At 42.7% G+C, this 10,304-nt stretch overlaps 1 protein-coding gene across 3 annotated transcripts in view; it reads right to left on the reverse strand.

Annotated features, from left to right (window-relative positions):
- The window catches only part of SYT14 (synaptotagmin 14), an 87,299-nt gene extending 84,228 nt beyond the window's left edge, over positions 1-3,071 (reverse strand). For all 3 annotated transcript variants that reach the window (XM_021547607.3, XM_021547605.3, XM_021547604.3), the window contains exon 1: positions 2,967-3,071. In XM_021547607.3, coding sequence (XP_021403282.1) covers positions 2,967-2,979 — 13 coding nt within the window. In that variant the 5' untranslated portion in view covers positions 2,980-3,071. The remainder of the gene's footprint in view (positions 1-2,966) is intronic.
- Positions 3,072-10,304: the final 7,233 nt, after the last annotated feature.

A 10,304-nucleotide genomic window follows, 5' to 3' on the forward strand; every position in this document is an offset into this window, starting at 1 on the left:
CCAGGCTTGAGCAGCAGTAGATGGGAGGATTTTAATCTCAGACTGCCGACCAGTCTGGTTTTACTACTGCTTTCAGTTTGGCCTTACTCTCTACCCTTTCTGATGCTCTTTGTCTTAATCCTGCCCTATATGGAAATAGTGGAGATATTAAGCAATAAATAACCCTGCATAATAAAACAGAGCTCCTAGTAAATACTAATTGTGTTTTGGGGGATAACTATACAGACAATAAGAACTACAAATAGAATTCTTTAAACTCATTTGAGCCAGAATTTTTCCAATAGAATTGCTGTAATTTCCTCACAAATCTGAGATTGCCTGACCTATGCAAACCCTAACTGGACGTCTTAATAAAGATATACAAATGGAACGTGTTTTAACATTACATGAAGTCTAAAGAAAAAGATGTAACAGTTCCTGCAATCACTAGATTAGGGCTTAGAACTTAGTCACATGAAGAATACTTGTGTTTTAAAAGTCTGTCAGTGGGTGCAACCACTGATATTGACCAAAAGGGTCCCTAGCTATGGCACCCTGGTTCTCTCTAACACTTCATACAAAATACCTCACTTTTACAAAAGCTCTGAGGTTTAGTGTTAGAATGGCTGGAAGCTGGTATGCTGAAAAGTGACACTGGAAATGGTACTTTAAAAGATTTTTAAGAACAGACAAAAGCAACTAACAAATTCTATATTAATTTGCGCTCTTTTAACTTTGTGCACTCTTCATACCTATGTCCTGCTTTGAAGGAGTTTTGAACTATTTTATATTTATTATTCAGAGAGAAGTTTTCAATCTTGCTTATTTTCTTTGCCTCTACTAAAAAAAAAAAAAAAATTAAAAATCTGGCCAAATGCCGTGTCCTTAAAACTGAGCAAAGCATTTTCTCTGTTGACTTAAATACATTTACAAATTTACTTTGACACAATGCAAATTCTGTATTTTGACAGTTTAGACTAGAAATTCCATGGTTTGATGCTGCCTTCAAGAGCTAATATTCAACCCAAACTCATATTTTTAAACTGCTGGCCACGACACAGTACTGCTAAAAATTACAGTCAAGGCAAGGTAATGTTGCACTACAGGAGGGAGAGATCACCAAGATAAGGAATAAAAATTTTAACACCTACCAACAGCCCTATTATCAATCAGCCAGTCAGCTGAAAACAAAGAGGAGGAGGCATGCCTGCTATAGGCTACAGCAGAAAAATACATTGTATTTGCTGACTTCAGGAAGAGTCCTAAAGCAAAACCTAGCAGACCACTTTGATGACTGGAATGCTTTTTAATCCCACCTCACATTTAAATGTAAACTATGCACCAAATTTTCTAAAGAGCTTAAGTCCCATTTTAGATATTTCAAATAAGCATCAACAGGACAGTTGAGCTATTTCTTAAGTCTGGCCATAACAAGAAGTGTTGCATTCTTTTCTAAGGCTAGATTGCTTTATTCATCCATGGCTATTTGCTTTAACTTTAAAGAAATAATACCCTAAATCCTCTGAAAATATTACACATGAATTTCACATATTGTGAATATTTTCAGATCTAACAGATCCTCACAGATTTCTGGGATAATACTGCCTAAAATGAAAACAGAGACAGATTTTAAAGGATAATTTTTTTTTCCTGAGCTCAAGTTATGTAAAACATCCAGACCCAGCAGAATTTTTTTGCTATCTTCTTGATAATATTAACAGGACTTTTCAGCAGAAAATAACCCAGCCAGCACAAAGCTGGCCGGCTCAGACTCCTGGTGTGCACAGCTTCCAAGACAGGGTGAACACGCAGCTTTTCTTGATCAGTGCAACTTCTCCTTAAAGAGGCCTGAATCCAGGGAAACTGACAACAGAAAAGCATCCTACATGCGAAACAAACCAGAACAGTTTGTTTCCCCCACATACCCACTGTTTTCCTAAATCCTTCAAGCAATAACAACAGATGCTTTCAGAAAGAAACACCTTGGCTGAGGAAGCTGTATACTTTAGGTCCTTGTCTGGCTAGAAATAAAGTTCTGTTTTGGTTTTTTGGGTTTTTTTAAGGATTTTTAACGAGGTGTAAAATTACTCTCAGAGTCGAGAGCAGAGGTTTCAAAGCAATGCTCAGAAGCCTTGCCTTTGAAGACGAGCATCTCCAAACAAACCCAACAAGTGTCTAGTACATCTCGCTCCTTTGTTGTTGTTTCTAAGTGATGACTAGAAAGATCTGCGGACAGCAGCTCCTGTGCAGCCTGTTAGCGCCCAGCAACCGGCGGAGAGCAGGGAGCATCCCTCGCCTGGGGACTCAGTTTTCAGAGACTCCGGGGCCAGGAGAGTGACAACGAGTTTCAGCGCAGTTGGGAAAGTCCCTGCGGGGAGGTGGACGGGGCTGCGCCCCCACGGCACCGACCTTCCCGGCTGGGTGCGGGGGGCGCCGGCAGCCCGGGACCCGGCGGCCAGGGGCGGCAGAGCCCGGGCGGGGGGCTGCGCCGCCCGCCCCCGCCTCCCCGCCGGAGCAAGGGCGGCTCACGGCACGCAGGGATGGATGGCTCCGTCCTCCTCGGGTCCCCTCCGCGACGCCCACGGGCGCACGCCCGGCATCCCCAGGGCAGGCGGCGGCGGAGGAGGAGGAGAAGGAAGGATGCCGGCCCGCGTGCCAGGGATTTATTTACCCCGCCCGGCTGCTGGGCACGGAGACGGGAGGAGGGTACCACACTCACCTCTCCCCCATCATCCAAGAGCCCTTGACCCGTAGCCCCCGCAGCCGGGCCGAGGGGGACGGGGAGCAGAGGAGGCGCCCCCCCGCCGCCCTCCCGGCTGGGGTCCCGCTCGGCTCCGGCGCGCCCCCACCTCCCGCCGCGGCGGGAGCCCTCCCTCCCCCCGGAGCCGCCCCTCTCCCCGTGCCCGGGGGAGGAGAGGGAGAGGAGGGGGCTGGGGGAGGGGAGCGGTTCGGGGCGAGAGAGAGGAGCCCGTTATTGGCCTACTTACCATCAATCGCCATGATCCCCGGCGGGGTGGGCCGTACCAAGCGGAGGGAGCGCACGCAGGCGAGGCGCTGCCGGGCGCCGCGGCTGCCGGGCGGGAGCGGCGGCAGGGGCGGGGCGGAGGTGAGCGGGGCGGGCCCGGCCGCGTCACTCCCCCGCCGCCGCCCGGCCCCGCCCGCCCCGCCCCTGCCCGACCCTCAGCCCTCGCGGCCCGCCAAGGGAAGCTCCGCGCTGTCCGCGGTGCTGTTCTTGGGTTCCCTTCCCGAGGAGAGTAGCTGAAATAAAGCCCAAAGCTCTGAGGGCGCTGAGCGTCGGCAAAGCCGCGCTTCACGCTTCTGCTTCACAGAATCACAGAATATCCTGAGTTCGAAGCGACCCAAAAGGGTCATCGAGTCCAAGTCCTGGCCCCACACTAGACACACCAAGAGTCACACCATGTGCCTGAGAGCATTGTTCAAAAGCTTTCTGAGCTCTGCCAGGATGGTGTGGTGACCACTGCCCTGGGGAGCCTGTGCCAGTGCCCAGCCATCCTCTGGGTGAAGAACCCTTTCCTAATATCCAACCTAAACCTTCCTGACACAGCTCCAGGCCAATCCCTCAGGTCCTGTCACTGGGCACCACAGGGCAGAGATCAGTGCCTGCCCCTCCTCTTCCCCCACCAGGAAGTTGTAACTGCAATGAGATCTCCCCGCAGCCTCCTCCAGGCTGAAGGGACCAAGTCACCTCAGCCACTTCTAACTCCCAGTTTATGATAAAACCAGCTTGCTTCATTACATTAACTAATCACATCCATAACCCCACAAAACTGCTTGTGGCAGCTCTAGTGCTGCCTCTACAGATTGTCTTTTCCAAGATTCATTCCCCTTTCTTTTAAAATACCATGCTGAAGGTGTCTTTTGGAGTTAAGTTTAAAGGGATTCTCCCCCTCTATTCCACTCTCTTGAGAATGCACCTAGAATACCATATCCAGCTCTGGGACCACCAACATAGGAAGGCTCTGGACCTGTTGGAGCAGGTCAAGATGTGTTGGAGCCTCTGTTGCTACTCCTTTCTCTGTCCCACTGCCATAGGTTCTTCCTGTCCCTTCTATGCTCTTTCCTCAACTCTCTTGCAGTTGTACCAGCCTCTCTTTCCCTGGAGTTCTGTAGTTGTTATCCCACCCAGGAAATTCTTCTTCTACACTCTCTTCCTCACCTCCCAGAAGTGGCAAAAGGATCATCACAGTGAACAAAGAGGACAGGGTTTTGCAAAGCCCTGCAGCCTTTACCACAAAGATCCAGAAGGATATCTGGGGCAAACCAGGCATGGTTCCTGCAACTAAGAGAGAAAACAGCCAAGCAGATACCTTATATTATGGATTTTATATTGTAATCTTGTACAGGATGTAGGATGTACATAAAATTCCGTTACTGTGACAGAAAGTCCTGGTAGTATTTGGAGCTATAAAGAAACACATTACTACTTGCAAACAGGTTTTTCATACATAGGTAGACTGGCCAAACATAGGAAAATTTTCACAAGATGGTAAGGAGGAATACCTTTTGTACCAGTATCATCTTTCTGCCAAATGTTTAGTCACTGTTCAAATCCTGGAAACATTAATCCCCTTCAGCCTCACAGCCTTCAGAACTCTTTTGTCATATAGAAAAATCAATGTGTTTTATCAAATTTGTTCTCCACCTCAGGAGAAAAAAAAAAAAAAAATTAAAGTGAGGCATTTAAAAGCACAGTCAGCCTGAGCAAAATGGCTGTCTTGAAAAACACAAGTCCCAAATGACAGACATATGTCCTGACCAGAACCAACTGTTGAAAAGATCTTCAAAGAGAAAATGTCAGCAAAGATTAATGGCAAACATATTTCTCTCTACCAGCACTGACATTTACCTCAAATACCCTAATGATTTGCTGTTCTTCCTCTTCCTTCCATCCCTTTTCCTCAGCTCTCCTGCTCCTAGCAGATGTTCAAGCCCCAAAGCTTTCCTTACAGTTTGTGTAGATGGCCATCTTTCTGATTATATTAGTGTATTGAGTACAGGGATGATAATGCTGGTGGGATCATGCACATAGAGTTATTATTCTTCTCTGCTCTGTTTTTTATTTCTCCCCCTGATTTTGGCAGTATCCACAGTATGAAGTACCAGTCAGATGTCATCACATCTTTCCAGGGCAGAAACGTCCACCCATACAGAATCCACCACAAAGTTTTTGAGATGTTTAAGGAGTCATCCAAAATTTTTGGAGAGCCTCACATGTCATGACGATTCCATGATTCATGTATGCAATTACCATAATGGGATGCAGAAATTCATGTCATTGGACAGATTTTTGAGGGTGAGATATGAACCTATGTTTTTTGAATTAGTGACACTATGATTGTAACTCTTGGTCCAGGGGTTTTGTTTTCAAAACATTAAAGAAACACATAATTTCCACAAAAGTAATGAAAGCTCCATTTGGAAAAAACAGTTTCAGGACAAACATGACTCCACATCAACAAAGAGATGGTGTGAAATGTATGTGTAAGGAACCAAAACACGACTTTTCAGGGCTATGCTGAATCAAATCTGTTCTATTTGTGCTTAAGTTTCACAAGTACATGTTTAAAATGTCTTGCTTTATTGAAACAGCAGATACTCCTGCCCACCACCATAACAGTCTCATTTTTCCAATTTTACCAGGAGGGACAAATTTTGAACAAACTTCCAAAATTCAGCTATTTTAGTTTTGTTCCTATGGTGTAATTGAGACTGTGTAAGCTGTAGCTTCATCTGTTCCCAGCACAAAAGGAGAACAGCTGGTCAGTTTGGACATGTCAGAAATTGTCTACTGAATCCAGTGGGCCATTCATTCTGCTGGAAGCATTTGCATGTGATGCCACAAGTATGCCCCTTGCAGAATAGCACAGCTGCACACAAACATGACTACGCCTCAACTTCAGACCTTAAGTAAAGCTGATAGATCATTAATGTACAAACAATTTACAGGTTATCAGGAGTTCCCTGTCAAATGGAAGAACCCATTGCAACAACAGATTTGCTGACGGCAATGCAGCTATCTGACAGATACAGGATAAATTTAATCCCATAAACCCTAAACTTTTCAACAAACTACCTACACAGGAGAAACTTCTCCCACTGCACTGATGAGAAGCCACTTTGGCAATTAAAACCAAAAGCTGCTGGAAATTTTGGCATGAATGCGCTAGGAGGAGAAATACATTAAAGATCCATTTAAGGCCTGATTCTTGCCAGACCTTTTTGGATTTTCTCGTCTATCTTAGCCTTAATAATCTTAGTATTAAAACATATAATTTAAGAGTCTGTGCTTCATGAAAACTTAGAATATAAGTAAATCAGGGCATATGTGAATGAAAAGACTAACTGAAGTGTTAGAAAACACAGACTATCAGTAATCAGAAGGGTCAAAGCCCTAGATTAATAATCTGCTAATTAAGATGTCAGATAGATAAGGTATCTACAATTGTCATGATACGAACAAAGTGAGTTCACAATTGAACAAACAGTGGAAGAAAATTTCCGTGTAAATTTTCCAGTAGAATGTTGCCATTTCATTCAGCTGTAGATACTCTGCAGAAACACAGCAATTTCACTGAAATGCCATTGGGGAAGGGGTGAAATATCCAAGGTCTTGCATTTTAGATAAAAACTTTTAATCTCAAGACTTTTTCCTTCATATTATATTTTTACATAATATTAAAAGGAAGCATCTAGATTTTATCTATATAAAATCTTTCCGTTAGAAAACTCAGTCTTCTGTTGAAATTTTACTTAATGGGGCTTTCCAAAACTGTGTGCATAAAGCTACACCTCCCTCTGTGTTATGCTACACCTACACCTTCTCTCTCGTTGTATTCCAATCTGAAAAGGAAATAGATTTTTAAAGAAGGGATCAAAACTCCCACAAAACTGAAATTCTGGGTTTTTGACCAGGAGCCTTAAAAAAGTCCCAGCAAGAAGCACAATTATATGCTGCTCCAGGGTGTTCTTGCAGATATTTATAGGAATGCAAAAAAACTGGTGCAGCAATGTTGAAGTGAAGAGACGAATAGACAAAATCTCTAGCCTGTAATGTTGAAGTGAAAACACAAGCTCTGAAACATCTTCAAGAAAGATCTCCAAAGACATTATTACTCTAGCAGATGAAAAGATGGCTAAGAATTATAATACAGTGCTGTGTCCTAATTGATTTGGAATATCAGTTTACAACTTCCCGTAAGGATTTTTGGCAGCAATTTTGTGAACACTGCCAATCAGATCTGCAATCAGATTAGCTTCACATGCACAGTGTTCTTTATTAGAACATTAAATACCTGACCTTTCAATATTAAGGTTTGCATTATCAAGTATTTTGGCACTAAGTAAATAACCTGTGATGCTTATTTAGCTTCTTATAGTTTTTGAAAGCTATGAAAGACAACCTGAGCCCTCTGGAATTGCAGAGCTACATGTGGTAAGAGCGATACATCAGATAGACTCAAGTCTCCACTCCTTGGAAAAGAAACATAAACCTGACTCTTGAAGCAAATTATTTGGCCAAATAATACTCAATGTGTAATTTCATATTCAAGAATAAATGATTGAGAAACTGGAAAATAGTGTTTCCAGCAACACCTTCCTTCTGCCAAATTTGGGACTCCACAAGGTCAGATTTCCAACTGGGATACAGTTGGAAAAGGTCCTATAAGCTAAATCAAAATGGAAAGATTTTTGTTCAGATTCACATTGTTAATCCATGGGTAATGCATCTGCTACAGAAATAAAAATAAAAATCAAAAGCATAAACAAAAATGTGATTTTTGATGCCTATTCATTCTAGTGGATGTTCTGTTAGCCATAAGCCACATGTAAACTTCAGAGCTGGATGAATAGCGCACTGATTCTTACTGATGCATTCATAAAAATCTTAACTGGCTCAAGCAACGAAAGTTAATATTATTCCACTGCCCTAAAACAAAAAACTCATGAAGATACAGATAGGACTATTAAATGCAATTCCAAAGAAATGTGCTCATCATTGAGCCCATGTGCTCACACAAACTACAGAAATGGTAAACCAAAAGTATACAAAAAAAGGTCATATGCTAAATTCATGCACAACACATTCAGACATGCCAGCTTTTCCATGAAAAGCTGAACTAATGAAGTGAGTGTCCTGCAGATGTAGCTCTGTACCACTTATCTCCATACCTCCCCAGTGGGACATCTCTAGGTTATTTCCATGTTATCCTCTGCTACATTCCCAGTGTTAACAGGATATCTTGCAATTAATTATTCCAGAGCTTCACACAGGCCATTTGAATGGCTGAGAAGCTGTCAAAGGAAAGGTACAAATGATGAAATGTCACAATTGCTTCATTCTCCTGACTTTTTCTTCAATGAGAGTACTAGTTTCATGTTCAGAAGTTAGTTTCCCTGAAACTGGAAGGCACCTAAATATTTCTGGTATCTTGATGAACTGAACCAACTGTTCCTAAGCTGAGGCTTCTCTCTGCTTTCACAGGTAGACGCATTTGAGAAAGAGAACATGTTCACATTACCCTAATCTGCTTGGGAAGTAACATTAGGAATCTCAAAGCCCAGCAAATGGCCTTTACAACTCCATCAATATATGAAAAATTAACAATTCAGCTACACTTAAAAAACAAAGCATGCATTTTAATGCAAATTTCCAACAAAAAAACCCTGTGTTCTTGCAAAACAGGTATCACATATATCTCAACACACAAATGGATGGGGATTAATGTGCTTTCTTACAGAAGAGCTATGTTTACATATAATTAGAGAAGACATAGTATAAAATAGTAATATGAAAACAGGCACATACATAGTATGAACAGCCAGCCATTCAGAAAGTCACACCTAATTTTTTTTTAATGGAAAAAATCGTCTTCATCAAAAAGCCATCAAAGGTAACACTGTGGAACAAAATTAAATTCAATCTCCATTATTCATACTTAAAATATTAAAAGGGGATTGAAAGATATGATCCAGTTCTCCTGAAGGGCTATTTTTAGAAAGAACAAGGTCCTGGATGCTAACAGCCTATTGGCCTGGTTCATGCCAGCATAAAATGAATGACCTTGCTGTCACAGCCTCATCTGATAGAGAGGAGAGGCTGCAAATGGTGTGAACAGAGACTGAACTGCCACAAGCTGTAAAACCACAGCATAGATAGAGGCAGAGTTAAAGCTGTCACAGTGTTGGTTATTAAAATATTTAAATCTCAGATTGCTTGAACGGTACAGAGTTTTCCTGTCAGAGTGTTCTTAAAGCTGGTTGCTCACCAGCTGGAACTGTGAATCCAAGAGTGGGAGAGATTCTCTTCCCTGTGGCCCAGGCAGCTTGGAAAAGTGGTGCATGCATAGGTGGTGGTGTCAGCACAGGGAGTTAATCACGCTCCTAAGGAAGGGGATTCAGATTCATGAGAGATTCATGAGGTGGTTTACAGAGTTAGTTACCCACAGTAACTGGTTTATTGACTAGCCCTGGCCAAACCTACCCATAGTTGCTGTTCTTGGCTAACCTTGACAAAGTCACTCCTGTTGCCATGAAACAGCTTCCTTCGCTCTCACTCTTCATCTCCCTCTAATTGCCTTTAGTGCACTCTCTGCTTCCGTGCTGGGCTGCTCTGCCCTCCCACCTGTAACCTGGTTTGCTCAAGCTGCCACCCCTGGATTGCACTGAAGTACTTTTGTGTAGCTGCTCTGCATGTAAAGGAGGTGAAATTTATCTCTGTAGAGGAGGACGACAGTGTCTAGCAACAAAAGAAAGTGCTTGACAAACACTGTCCCCTTAGCAACAATTAGGCTGTAGCTGGAGCCAGACCTCTTAAGGTCTCTCTGGAACGAATGGTACCCTTAACCATTCCTGCTGGGAGGCTTGTGTAAAGTATATAATCTGCATTTCATTTCCTCTAACTGCAGCAACTTGTTTTGTGTATGTTCCTGCACAGCTGAGAACTCAAGCCTGTGGAGTACTCGTTACATCCTTTCCCACTGAACTTAGTCCCCAGAAGCAGTATTGTAAAAATATTTTTAAACTAAATAAGGGTTCAAAAGGCAGCATCCATCTAATTTCATGTTTCTTTTTACTAATAAAGCTTTAGTCTGCCTTTTAATTATTTAAAATATTTCTAAGTGATACAGCAACATATGATCTACTCTGATTTTTGGACTTAGCAGAGCTGTTCTTAATGCTGTTTCTGAACATACATTCTGTTCTTACATTTAAAATAACTACCAGAATATGTCATTCATTCTGATGGCACCACAAATATTCTATTGATGCATTAATTGAAAGAAAATACATTTCTGAATTGAAAG

The sequence above is a fragment of the Lonchura striata genome, chromosome 3 (assembly GCF_046129695.1).
Source record: "Lonchura striata isolate bLonStr1 chromosome 3, bLonStr1.mat, whole genome shotgun sequence".
Classification (NCBI taxonomy): domain Eukaryota; kingdom Metazoa; phylum Chordata; class Aves; order Passeriformes; family Estrildidae; genus Lonchura; species Lonchura striata.